This window comes from Tiliqua scincoides, chromosome 12 (assembly GCF_035046505.1).
Source record: "Tiliqua scincoides isolate rTilSci1 chromosome 12, rTilSci1.hap2, whole genome shotgun sequence".
NCBI classification, from domain to species: Eukaryota; Metazoa; Chordata; class Lepidosauria; order Squamata; family Scincidae; genus Tiliqua; species Tiliqua scincoides.
In genome coordinates, this window is record NC_089832.1 from 19,470,358 (window position 1) to 19,484,330 (window position 13,973).

A 13,973-nucleotide genomic window follows, 5' to 3' on the forward strand; every position below is an offset into this window, starting at 1 on the left:
AGTAAATGTATTTACGAGTTTAAATGCTTCTTAAATATTGTGGCTCTCAAACATCTGATGTTTATTTTATGTGGCTCTTAAGCAAGTTTGGTACCCCTGCTCTAGAGGGTAGGTGGGCTGCAGCCATGTTTTGAAGGAATTCTTTTGTCCACCTTTTCTGGTCAGAGATGAGAGGCTGGGATGAGTCTGGCTGGAAGCACATAGGAAAGAGGCGCATGGCCACGATAGCCTGCTGGCCGTGCTCTGGAGAATCAGCCACAGACTGATTCTGAGCCAGTTCACACAATGCTGCCCACCTGAGCGAGCGTGGCCGGGGAGGGGGGCAACAGCTGTCATGTGGCTGACTGTTCTGTGCCTACTGTCCAACAGACATCCACTGGACTTCAATGTTTGATCCCAGAACGCAGTCCTGGAATTCCAGGGGGCGATAATGGCAGGTGCTCACATGCAGCCTTCTCCAGCTCAACACTTGGTCACGAGACGGATGGCTCTGGCAGGCTGCATGTCAGACAGGGAGCGCTCTGGCAGCAGGAACTGCTGCAGTGAACTGCGAAGGCCCCTGGGGCACAGAGTTTCTGAGCCAGGCTGCCCAGACCCCCACCCTAAGGGGAATCTTCTGCCCCTTGCCTGCCCCCAGGGAACCTCCATTTCTTGTTTGCCTTCTCACTGTGATCCTCTCTAGGCACTGGGCTGGGGTGGCAGGACTTGCCCATCTCAGGAGGGACCTGATTTGCCTCTAGCTGGAAGAGGTGGAAAAGGGCACCAGGAAGCCCGCCTGCCCTTGGCGCAAGCACTGGCACGAGACTGAGGCTGGCGAGCCAAGGCTCCCGACAGCTGTGGCCCAGGGACAAAGTTCTAGGGGGAGCTACTTCTTGTCCTAGGGCCTGGTTCCCCCCTCCAGCATGGGACAGGCCCCCCCCCCAAAGTCAGGGAAGAGCCTTTGTTGCTTGGGGGCGCTTCAGGATGCTGACCTTGTGCCTGGCGGAGGTGACCTGATGCTCCAGCAGGTGGAGGCCTCTGCCCTCCTCCAGTCCTGTGCCATAATCACTGCTTCCGCGGGAGGGAGGGGTGGGGGGAGTCGGGGACCCTTCCTCAATGGAAGGAACTGACAGGCAGCCTTCCAGGCGGAAAGGTTAAGTAGGTCACCATGGCAACCTGCACAATGGCAACTGACCTAAAATGCTTCTCTAATCTCCCACTAACATGGCTGCTCAAAGCCTGCCTCCTTTAGCCATTTTTCCCTGCCTCAGCCTCATTCTGCTCCCAACAGGCTTCTGGGGCCTTGCCCACTCCCCACTGCTCCAGAGTCCCTTCCCCCCCTCAGTCTCCATCCATCGGTCTGGGCGAGGCGCATTCCCCACACACAAGCCCCTCCTGCCCTCCCCTGCCAGGCTGCACCTGGTCTCCTCACTGATGCTCAAAGGAGCCTGGAAGAGCCATTACCCGGCCAGAGCGTCCCCCTGGCCTGGCAATTAGAGGATGCGGACTGGGGGCGGGCAATTTTTTTTCCTTGGGATTTCTGAAAACATCTTCATTGGAAAGCAGAGGGCGACCAGAGGGGATGGGGGGGCTACAATGCAACGTGCCTCAAGCGGCAGGGTGGTCTTCCCAGGGGAAGGTCTGCTGGAGTGCCAGCTGGAAGTCATTATCCGGCCGGTGGCCCTGCTCCAAAGTGGGGCTGGTTGGGTTGCAGAGGACATCCGGAGAGGCCCGAGTGGGACCAGTGCACGGGACTTTGACGCCAGACCCAACACAGAACTTGTTTCCTCCTAGCAATGTGATCGAGAGCTCCATCCAGTCACCAAACCCTCTTACAGACACTGATGGAGATAAACCCATGAACTCCCTTGTAGAAGTAACTCTCTGTATTTTAAAGGATCTTGTTAGGGTTACTGGGAGAATACATGAAGCCTGAACACTCAGACAGCATTGTCTATGCGCTGCTGTTTGTGACTCAGCTCTCACTGGCTTCCCTGTCCCCCACTAGGTGGGGGGGGGGCCTCCAGGAAGCAGGTTGAGTCCGTGACCACCTCTCACTTGTGGGCGCATGCATTTCTGAGAGCCAAGGCTGTGGGGGAACAAAAAGCACGTGAGAGACAACCAAGTTCCATAGGAAAAATCTTTATTTAACAATATAACAGGTTCCATCATGGCTCCAGGGAATTCAAATCCCGTATTATTAATTACTGACAATGATATGATAACCTGGGTGGAAAGGGTGTGTAAAAAAGGCAAAGGATCTGGAAAGAAAAAGTGGCAATGACAAAGAATACTCCGCTCTGGTCAATGGTGTCACCCACAGGAGACCCAGAGCCCTGAGCTGGAGAGCCAATGTGGACTGGAAGCCAACAGGGAGATCAACCAGGCAGTGAGAGCTCAGCTGCTGCCTTGCAGGGCAAACCACTCATCCAACTGGCATGTCCTCACACCCATCTGTTCCCAACAGTTTTGCTTTTTCAGCAGGAGTTGCTGCCGCTCTGCCTTCCACCAGAGAGACTGGAAGGGCAAGAAGCGAGAACGGTCCCCCCCTCTCTCCCACCTTGTCTGTCCATGCAGGCTTCTGGGGCACTGCTGGAGCGAAGAAATTGCCCAGAGCAGCGGGCAGCTCTGGCCGGCCCACTCCACTCCTGGCTGATCATGTGACTTACAGAGTGACGCCACAGGGGAGGAACGAGAATTTGCTGGCATGTGTGGCACTGAATGAGGTGAGCTAAGCAAGCAAGCGAATGGCTGGGAGGAGCGATGTTTGCACAGGGAGTGCAGATGTGCATGGGATATACCCACCCCTCGAAAGAGGTTCTGGGGGATGTCTCTGCAAAGTTGGACACCAGTGGGCATGAGTGTGGCGATGAGATGGGTCTCCAGCACACTCACTGCTCTCAGCCCCACTACAAGGACACTCACTTGCTCGGCTCCAGGGCTGCTTCTCATTCAGGGATGCTACTAAGTTGGCACCAGGAACATAGCTTGCTATGGACTTGATCTCATTCTCTTCTTCCAGTCCTGTAAATGAGACACCACCAGCCAAAGATGGGAGATGAAGTAGCAGAAAAGTACAACATCAGGAGACACAATGACCCCCCTTGTGGCTGGTGGTCTCTCACTCCTGCATGGCTGCCTAGATGCAGTCACAAGAGTGTTTCTGGGGCCTGGGGAGAAGGACGGTAGGCAACTCCACAGGAAGGGAATAAGACCCTGGCTGCCTTGAGCTCACTCTGGCAAGAAACACAAGACCAGAGCCAAACCAGGGCACTGCCCTGAGTCCATCAGGTGCTGCAGCACTCTGGCCTGCAAATGCCAGTGAAACCGCTCTCGGCACCATGCCGGACTGCAGAGAGGTGGCAAGGCTCACAGCTGCACACTGCAGGTGACACAGGGCAGCTGTGCTCCAAAACACTGTTAGTGCTCCCTGGCCTAAGAACCTGTACAGACACAACCTTAAGCATCTGGTGGCTAGCGCATTGAGGAACCAAATCCACATGTGCATCATGCCTTCTTCCCAGAGAACCCTGTGAGGCTCTCCGACAGAATTCCCACACTCAAACTACAACTCCCAGCATTCCCTGGGAAATGCATGGCCATTTGGGCAACACAGAACCCATCTAGGTCTGCAGTGTGGACAAGGAGCCAACCGTTCCGGGCGGAATGTAGGCCAGTCCAAGCTATTCCCAGCTCTGTGCAGTGCCGCTCACTACCCATCTTTGGACAACCACCCCCACTCCCGTGAACGAGCAACTCGCTTGCTTCATTGTGGTCAAAACTGGGACAAATGCTAGCATGTGAACTGGACCCAGGCCTGGCCAGGCAGCAGCCAATGCCAGCCAGCCAACCCTTCGCCTCGCCGACGGGTCCTGCCTCTGCCCAAGTGCAAGCTCTGCTCCTCCCAGCCTTCCTTTGGGATTCCCAACCTGGTGCTCAGGAGAACTTGCCCCCCCCCCCACACACACAGTTGCTGATGGATGAATCCTGTTTGTCGGACTGCTGTATGATGAATGGAGTACACCCGTTCTCGTGGTTATTTTTTGTTTGTTTTTTTAGTTCGCATTTGTTTTTTTCTAAGAAAAAGCAACCAGAAAATAATCCAGAGTTTATACAAAACATCTTTACATTATTTCTTTCAAAAAAGACTAGTTATTTACACAAAACAAAGCCTCAAGATAAAAAAAGTCCTCTTGAAAAAAACCCAGAATAAATCCTATTTCAGGACTCAGCAGACAAGAGGTGCTCCACACAACCCCATTTTCTCATCCTTTCCCTGCCCCCCCATATTTCAAGGGTTTTTTTTGCTGCCCCCCAGCTCAGTAAGTTTGCTCTTTTTGCACTGGTAACCAAACCCACACACCCACCTTGCGGTGAAGCTGATCTTCACACCTGAGATGATAGGCAAGGGCAGGAAAGAGGAGGGTTCTATGCAGACAGCAGAGATCACCCCCCCTCCCCCGCCACCAGGGATGGGCACAGGGGCTTCACACCGACGGACGACTTTCCTACACTGTGGCTGCAATCCAACCCCAGCTCACCCAAGAGTCAGTTCTGTTCAAGGGAACTTGCTTCTGAGGGAACCTGCCCTGGCCTGCAGTGCTCCTCACTTTTGCGTAGCAAACTGCATTTCCTGTCCCACCTGTTAAGACTTGCGTGTCTGTCGTGCTGCCCTGCATACAACCCGCAGGAAGCCAGGGACACCTGGGCTGTCCCACCACACGCACGCACAGCAGCAAGCACACCAGGAAGGGGCCACATCTGGCATGACAAGATCCCGTTCCAGTGCCACCGGGCTGAGGATTGTGCAGCTTCTCACTCTCCCCGTCCCTTGCTAAAAGCCTCTCCTGCTGGATTGGCTGCCAAAGATGTGGATCAAACCTCCTTCCTGTTTCTCCACTGCATCACCTTCCTACGTCCTTCCAAATGGGGCACACATTTTCCCTGACCTGTGGCAAATGCCACACGCATTCGGCCCACCTGAGTTGGGCAGTTCTGAATTTCCAAAAGCATGGTGATTTTTTTTTGGGGGGGGGGGGGAGGGAGTTCTTTCCCTGCCATTTCTGAAGAGTGGGAAGGGTGTTCACCAATCCACAAGACAAGTGGACAAAAGGGAGGCCTGTGCTGGGTGGGTGCCCAGAGGAGAGCATGCCGCAGTGGCATGGACAGACCTGGGGCGGGGGGAGGCTTCCTTGCCACTCACTTCTGCCTGGGCAGGGACTGAACTGCCCTGCAGACCAAGAGGAAAACCTCTCTCCCCACCCTTTGTTTTAAGCAATCTGTAGTCCTACATTTCTGGCAAGGTAACAGTGACCGGAGGGGGGAGATGTCATTAAAAATTTTGACAATCTTAAATAAAACAATAGAAAATTGTCGGTCATCTGTGGAGTCCTGAGAAGGCCAGCAGCATCCTTGGTTGCTGCTCCACCAACACGGCCTCAAAGTGCACAATTATCAAAGCCCTTCCAGGGACTTCTCCCACCTGTTGCCACACACACCCCCCCCCCGTTTCCTGCATAGAGATCCTGAAGGGAGAAAGAATAGTGCGCTTGGAGGAAGGGGACGGGGTGGGGAGGGGCAGAGCAGGATGGCACCCAAGGCAGGCGTCTCTGGAGAATGGCAAAGGGGGGGGGTTGCCTCTCTGGGAAATTTGTTCCTTTCTGTCCCAAACAGGAACCAAAGGCCAACCAGAGGGAGAACGAGCACCCAGACCCTCCACCAGCCTCATCAGGCCAGTTTATTGCCTTGTGCAGGAGCCAACTGGTCTTAAAAAGCAAATGGGAGACATCAAAGGGGGCTTCAGCGCAGGGGGAGGGTGCCCCCCCAGGTGTCTCAACCCCCCACAGGCAGGGGCCCCCAGAGCCAGCTGTAGGTCTTGGCAGCAGAAGCCCAAGGTCAGCTACAAAGCAAGAGTAAGGCTTTGGTGCAGCATTAGTGCTTGGAGGGGGGCTGGCAGTTGCAGCCTGGAAGAGGGGAGGGCTCTGGGCTGGGCCTGCACAGGCAGGAATAGGGGCCTGCCCCTCACCTTGGAGGAGAGATGGGGTAGAGCAGATTGCACAGGGCAGGAGGGTAAGAACGGCTGTCCGTGTGACCCCCTCCGCCCTCCTCCACCTCAAGTAAGGCTTTCGGCATGACTCGGAATGCAAGGTGACAATGGAGGAGAAAAGACTTTTCTCCAAATGCTCAAGGACCTGCAAGGCTCCTCTCCCAGGCGGTCAGTTTCCACCAATGAGGGGGGGTGTGTGGATAATGGGGAGGGGTGAGATTGGTTGCCTGGTGACCAATGAATGGTGGGAGCGGGGTCTTTGATTGGTGCTCATGCCCTGATCCAGCACAGGAGCTATCAGGGGAGCTGAGCCCCGCTTTCTAGTGCAGTCATCCACTGGGCTCCCAGCAGTGGCTGGCCAGCCAGCCAGCCAGCCGTGAGACTGGTTCCTGCCCTTCCTCACCATTTTCCTGCAGCATGAGATGCAGCACAGCCCTGCTCAGGTGCCCTCCCAGGTGCAGCTCACTCCCAGCAGGGGGAGGAGGTCCGGCCTAGTTGGGGAGTTCTCAGCAATGATCAGGAAGTGCAGCCGGACAAGCAAAGGCTCAAAGCTGCTGCTGCTGCTGCTGAGTGGACTTGTCCAGGGAGGGCTCACTCCTGTGCGAGGAGGAAAGCGCCAATGAACCGGACAGGCAGCCACCTCTGCATCTGAGAAAAGCTGGTCCTTCTGAACAGACAGGATGGAATGGCTTCAGTCAGCTGCCCAAGCACAGAGCCACTCAGTAGCCGACTCAATGCCCTCCATCCCCCCACCTCCAGGGTCCAGCAGCTTCTCTGCATTCCACAAGGCTCCTGCACGTGGAGATAAGACCAAGCCTTCTGACCAGGGTGCGGCTCCCCTACTCTAGGGGATCCAGACCCCACTGAAGGGGGTGGAGAGCAGACTTCCTCCTGTGACGCACCACTCGCTGCAGCCTCTCTACTCAAAAAGTGAACAGCCCCTTGGGGCGGGGCCTGAAGAGGGACCCTCCCCTCCCAGAGCATGAGAGCCACTAATCCCATCATCTTCCTAGAGCAGCCAAGAAGCAGTATCCAGGATGAACCTCTGCGGGCAGAGGAAGGCCTGGGTCTCAGTGACCAGAGTCCCCGAGGAGGGAGGCAGAGAGCAGATTCCACTTCACCCCCGTTGGTATCTACCCACCCCCACAGAAAAGATGCAAGTGCTGCAGTCTGAGACACAGTGGAGAGGAGAACCTGCAACCCACCCCGACCCTGGACAGCACAGCCCCTGCAAAGAGAGAGCCTGCAGGTGTGGGGCAGTGCATTGCTTTCCCAGGAGGCTCCTGCAACACACACCCCTCACCGCCCCCAGCATGCTACGCGGTGGGGCACTTTGCTCATCCTGGCTATGAGTGGAAAGCCAAGCCCTGCCAGGGCAAACTCTTCCTTCCAGGGGACGGGAGAATGGCTGCCCCCCACCTGCTGCTTGCAGAACGGGATTCTCTGTCAGACGGACCGCTGGAGACGCGATACTTTTTCCGTTTTATAAAATAAAATTAGAAAGAAAACCCCCAAACAGACGAAACACAAAGAGAGCCAACTGCTCTGAACTGGGACCGCCACAGCTCAAAATGGCAGGCAGGAGCAGGAGGTGGCAGGAAGAGAGTCTGTTTCTGGCTGCCTGCCCCCTGGTGCCACAATGCTGGGTGAAGTGGGGAGGAGGACGGGGGCTGGGGGTGTCAGCAGAACAGAGCAGCTCAGGGCAGGCAGTGGCTGCAGGAGTGGCTCAGAGCCTGTTTCGCGGTGGTGTGACACACAGAAGTGACAAGAGAGACTTAGAGTTGTCATAATCGCAGAAGAGCTGGGCCCAGCTGCCACCTGCCTCCCTCTGCAGGGTCTCCATCACAGCTGGGCAATAAGGGCCATCTTCCCCTGGTTTGTTGTAGCTCACCCCCAGGCACAGCCCTGCCCCCCCCATCCAGAAGACCAATAACAGAAGCAGGAACTTGAAACGCTGGAGGAAAAACAGAAAGTGGCTGGCCAGGGACAGCGGGGATGGCGGAGTTCTTGGGGGTGCCCCAGGCATGTTCGAGAGCGAGGAAAGGCACAGAACCCCAGGAGGGGGGCTCTGAACGTGCTGCTGGGGCCGAGGCAGAGGAAGGAGAGGCTGGGGAGGGCCCCTCCCCCAGTCTTGGGATTGCAAAAGCTCCGGACTACAAAACTAAACTGCTAGTGGGGGAGAAAGGAGGGCAGGGGGCTCCCTGCTCTGCCTGGCCTCGCCTGGGGACCGTGGCTGCCCTCTCCTCCTGTGCAGCGCAAGCCCGCCACTCCTGGGGCGGTGGGGGAGGCGAGCTGGCAGCGGTTGCCCCTCCAGCCCTGGCTCCGGTAGTGCTTTCCGGTGGGTGGGCCGCCGAGGCCTGTCCTCACACCTTGTAGTAAATGTTGGCTGGGCTCTGCGGGGGCATCTCCTGCACAATGTAGACCGGGTGCCCGTAGTCCCCGCTCACTTTCTCATAGTGCGGGCAGTAGTTGTTCTCTGTAGTCCGCAAGGGGATGATGATGTCACTGGGCTCCGAGCCCGCATTGCCACTGCACTTGGGGCTGGCCAGGGTGCTGAGCGACAAGGCCGCCGCCCGCTGCTGGGTGTGCTTGCGGTGCCGTTTGCGGATCTTGATCAGGAGGACCACCAGGAAGATGATGATGAGGATGAAGATCACGCAGCCAGCCCCGATGGCAGCAAAGACGGCCACCTTGGAACTGAAGAAGCTGTCGGAGGGACTCCCCGTGTCCTGGTCGCCTTGGTTGACGGGGCCTGGGCGGGAAAACAGAAGCAGGACAAGGCTGGTCAGCAGGTCTCTCGCTACAAGATCCCTGACCCCCACTCAGCTCCGCAGGAACTGGCCACAAGCCTGCCCCTCCCAACAGGCAGCTCTGGGCCGTTCCTCCTCCTCCCTCGGGTTCAAACACCATCTTTTACAGTCAGCCAGAGCAGTGCTGGGCCAGGGCTGCCTGGGAGAGGTGCTCTCTGGGGCTGGATCCACACCTGTAGAGGCTGCTCTGCTCTCTGCCCCAGTTCACACACATTCTGGACCCATCCAAGGCTGCATACAGACCCCCTGCAGGCATCTCCTGGCTCTGTGTGTGTGTACACACTGGCTCTTAAAGGCGGAAGCTGAGCAAGTTTGTGGGGGGGGGGGGGAGAGGTGATCGATTCTGGTAATAATGGAACTGCCTGTTCTAAGGGATCTGTCTGGCACTTGCCTGTCCGACCTGTGGCTGCCCATCAGCAGCAGAGGAACAAGCAGTAGGTCCCCGTGCCTGCCCGCCCACCCCTCCTCTACCCCCCACTGCATCTGATTGTGCTTTTCTCTCAGCAGGGTCAGGAAGCCCCTTCAAAGGCCCTTGGCACAGGCAGGGTTCCAACTGCAAAAACAGATGGCCAGCAACCAACCCGGGCAGAAGAGCACTAACAGAGCTGGGGTGGCGGGGGGGGGGGGACTCTTTGATCTTTGAAGCCAGCCCCCCTCCAGTGTCCTGGGGTGCTGCAGAGCTTGAACTGCAGGAGGGAAGGCTCAGTGGAAGACCTGACAGTGGAAATGGCCACGGGCTCACTGCCGACAGAGAGTGGCACACATGCCCTGTCTGGTTCACAACACAACATTTGTGGTTCCTGGATTTAAAGGAAAGCAAGTTCCCAGCTCTCGTGATTGTGAAGGGAACAAAACTAGTCTTGGAAGCAGCAGGGGAAAATGCTGTGGGGGCTTCCCAGGCCTCTGCCCACCTCCTGTTTCCACGCCGATATGCCAGGCCTTCTATGCCCGAGCCCCCCTACAGTCCCAACCCTCTCCACAGGCTGCGCAGTCAAGCACAGAGCGCGGACACTCGGGGCTGCGCGATGTGCCTCGATCAGTCAGATCACGCACAAGTAAGTCAGCCCAAGTCTCCGCACTGAGGCATTTATCTGTTTTACAGCAAACTGTTTCTAGCCCTGGAGGGAGGAAGTGAGCAGAGCAGCCAGCGGCCCACGTGCAGGCGCCAGTGTCCTGCAAAGTTCCCACCCCAGCCAGAGGGAACAGGCAACATTCTGCCCACCTGCGTCATCCACCGGCACAAGCTGAGGTGTGACTTTTCCTGGTGCTGAACTTTGCGCAGGCCTGCCTGTCCTCTGTTGTCTGCTGCCACCCTAACCCCGGCCAGAAAAGCGACAGGCTTCCAGTTTGGAAACCTCACGCCTGCTGTGGCGTAAGGTCCTTTTTCAATCTGCAAAGCCTGTTCTGAGTGAAGCATTCCAGTTCTTTCCACCACTTTTTTAAGGGCCTGTCAAGTTAGGGTTAGGGTTACACCCCTGGGTCCAGCGGTCTACCATCTCAGCCTCCTGACAGGCTCCAAGTGAAACTCTACCTGGCTTCCCAGGATCCTCTACAACAGGAGGGGGTCTGTTGCGTGGGCTCTGGGTGGCAATTTTCACTGTGTTGTCTGCTTCCTTGCTGGGCCGGCTGGTGGTCAGCTGCTCTGGCACCACAGCGTTGGGATCTAGGAACAAAGACAGAAAAGGGGTGGGGTGAGTGACTGGGACCCCCAGCAGCAGGAGCGGGACGTCCTTCAGGCACTTGGCACTTGCTGGCTACTGCTGGTCTTTGTTAGAGAAATGGGTGCATCAGCTGAGCGGCATGCAAAGAACAAACTGGACGGACTCGGGTGCCCGGACCAAGGAGTTCCAATCTCCCAATTTCAACAACCTTTAATGGCAGGACCAAGGAGTTCATGCAGTCAACATGCAGGGACAGGCAGAAGGGTGGCAGAAGGCGCTACAGAGGAGGGGGTCTTCAGGGTGGCAGCCTCAGCTCCGACTGTCCACTCAGGACTCCCAGTGGGCAGCCGGCTGGCCTCCAAAGAGCTCTGAGGCAACCGTGTACACGGGCACAGCTGCACGCACACCCAAGTGCCAAGGGCATCTGCCTCTTCATCTGTGGGCAAGACTTTTGGAAGTCTGCCACAGCATCAGCCTCAGTCTGCTTCACTAGACTCGAGAGGATGTCTGACAGCCAGAGCGGCACTGCTTGTTTCTGAGACCCGCCCACTCTGCTAGGCTCCGCCCCTCACCCAGCCCTCCCTCAGCTGAGCCCCTGCTGTTATCACTCAGATCTGCTGCTGGATCACTCGCTTTGCTGGGAGTTGTTTGCTTCCAGCCAAGACCTGAGCCCTGAAGAAGCACCCATGTGAGAGAGCGTGGGAACCCCGGCCAAGCACCGAGTCAGGGCTGAGCCCTGCAGCCGGGAGAGTCTCAAAGCAAGGGCTGTCTGACTCCACGCACAGCTGTCCTCTCAGCTGCTCTGGGAGCCAGGGTGCCTAGTGGCAGAGGATGGCAGGCGAAGCACTGGGCGGGGACGAGAGCACAGTGGAGGCCAGCAAGGAGTCATGCCGAACCCGTCCTGGCTTCCCCTTTGTAATCGACAAGCATTCTTGCGGTGGTGACTGTTTTTGGCTAAGACTGTCAATCGACAATCAGACAAAACCACTAAGTTGCAAGCTGCAGTCTGGCCTGCAAAACTCTGTGTTGCCACGTACTCAGCACCAGGGCAGCTTCCAACCTCCTCCTGCCCCTTCAGGAGGATAGCTCAGGCCTGCCTTTTGTCCTCCTAATTCCCCCCTCCACGCAAGGGCTGGACACCCAAAAAACAAGCCCAGAAACTGTAAGGAAAGGCACCTGACAATCTTTTGATCCGCAAGACAAGATGGGGGTTAATGCAGGGCTGATTTTGGGGTCTGCAGATTAACTGCATGAGAAACTCGACAGGTGAAGGAGCACCTCTCATGTGAATCACCTTTGTCAGAGTGGAGGTTGCCCCCCCTTTATCTCTTAACAAAGTATGACCACCACTGCAATGTCTGTTTTAGCCCGCGCAGGAGGGGCTACAGCAGGCAAATAAATGCAGCTTGCAACAGGCTGTGGGGTTGGTTCGATGAAGCCTTCAGCAGTGCAAAATAGTGCACAAGGGGAGAGGCTTGCGGTGACCCTTTCGGTGAAAACAGGGGCTGTCCCAGTGCACCACAGCACTAGAAACACAGCGCTCAAAAGGACTGCTCAAGGCAGCCGGGCTCAGCTGCCTCTGCTCAATGCAGAACCCGCTGGGCACAAGCCTCTCCTGCCCTGTGCTCTCGCCCTAGTCCTGTCTGGAAAACTGTGCTCAGCGAGGGTCCTGGTCATTCCCTTGGCAGCCCTGGACAGTGAGGACTCAGGACTAAATGGGCATCTTCCCCGACTAGTTCAGCTGGGGGGTCAAGATTCATGTGGAACTTTCCTGGCCATCTCTCCCCTCCCTGTTTCTATGCCTTGTCCTTACTGTCCTGCACTTAACTCTTTTGTAGCCCCTTTAAATCAACTCCTTCTATATTTTGCGAGGGGGGGTGGGGACCTTGCCACTGGGATCCCACTCTGGCCTTCCAGCAGCTGCCTTCCAAACCTTTCACATAATCACAAGGTCTCAACTACACAAAGGAGGGAACTGTTCCTGTCCCGGTTTTTTAAAAGCACCATTTCCCAAGAGGACCTGGAGGCTCCCGGAGTCCCCAGTGTCCCGAAAAGGGCCAACCCCAGGCACAGCTTCCCACAATTAGAAGGGAGCTGCAACACAAACAATTCACAGCCCTGCCCTGCCCCAGCCTCCTCTTCCCCTGCTCTGGAGGGTTGCGACATCTCCTGCTCCGCACTGGGAGCCGCCCGCCAGCCCGGCCTCTCCCCTCCAGTTCCCACAGCTGGGCCGGACTCCCGCTCGCCCCCGGCTCAGCCACAGCTATTTGGTGCGGAGAGGATCCCGAGAGGGAGCAGAGCTGCTGACTCACCCTGGCCCACTTTCATGATGATCTTCATGGAGCGCGTCTGGCAGACCCCGCCTTCTCGGTTCTCCAGGCCCTCCAGAGACCCATTGGAAGTGGCTGCAGGGAGAGGAAGAAAATGCCCATTGTCGTTTTCCAAAAAAAGCCAAGCTCATGCAAAACGAACTGTCAACGGCATGCTGCAGACCCCAGGGCCCCGAAGCAGCATCTCCTCCGCCTAGCAGGTTGTCCAGGCAAGACAGGGCAGAGGGATCGGTACTGTGCAAGATCAAGGGGCCTGCTGGGTAGCAACAGAAGACCCAGGAATGGCAAGACTGGGGCGGGGGCAGGAGACAGACTCACGAGGATGGCACAGGGTAGAGAGCGCCTGAACTGGACTGGGGGGGGGGGGGTCCCAGCTCTTGCTGTGAGACTCTGGGCTAGTTACAGACAGGTTGGTGCACAAGATGTGAGGAGACCTAGCTACCCACACATTTGGGCACATGGTGTGTGGCACTTTTCATGCCACTTTGCTTTTTGTGTAGTGATTTTGCTGGGCCTGCTGGATGATACTTTGTTCAGAGTGAGACAACATTTTAGAGACAGTTTATGACCATTCTGAGTAAATGTGCGTTATATACCTGGGATTTCATTTTCCTTAAAACCGGTTTTGTGGCCTGTTTAAGAAAAATGCTATGATACTGCTAAGCAGAACTAGTTTGTGTTCTGATGCCATCTCCCTCTTAGACCATGAATTGCTTGACCATTTTCATTCCAGGAGCTGCGTGTTCAGTTTGCCTGCTTGCCTCTGAAGGTGGCGCACCCACTGGCGCACCACACAGATCCTCTTTTCCAAACTAGTTCCCAGATATCATTTTGCATCCCGCTGGTTTGCCTCTCTTCTGCTGCTGCTTGGCTGCCCCCCCCCCAGGACAGAACTCAGTGGACATACTGGACCCCCAGGAACACCTGCCCTCCTACCAGGGCGTTCCTCTCCCAATTTAATATTCCTTCTGAGCAGGAAGTGGTTGCGGAAGTGCTTGTGGAGTTCTGCAGACAAGGCTGAAGGCGTCTCCTGCGAGCCTCCGTGGCGCCTACCAAGCACGGCTCCCAGGGCTCCTGGGGCGGACAGGCCTGGCAAGCAACCCCAGCCAGTCGAGGCAGGCTGTGCACAAGCAGCTCCTTCACTTCT

General features: G+C 56.6%; 1 protein-coding gene across 1 annotated transcript in view; it reads right to left on the bottom strand.

Annotated features, from left to right (window-relative positions):
- Positions 1 to 7,764: 7,764 nt before the first annotated feature.
- EFNB1 (ephrin B1) overlaps positions 7,765 to 13,973 on the bottom strand; it is a 62,176-nt gene continuing 55,967 nt past the window's right edge. Inside the window, exons 3-5 of the mRNA XM_066640113.1 lie at positions 12,809 to 12,901; positions 10,367 to 10,498; positions 7,765 to 8,777 (exon numbers count right to left, since the gene is read on the bottom strand). Coding sequence (XP_066496210.1) covers positions 8,389 to 8,777; positions 10,367 to 10,498; positions 12,809 to 12,901 — 614 coding nt within the window. The 3' untranslated portion in view covers positions 7,765 to 8,388. The remainder of the gene's footprint in view (positions 8,778 to 10,366; positions 10,499 to 12,808; positions 12,902 to 13,973) is intronic.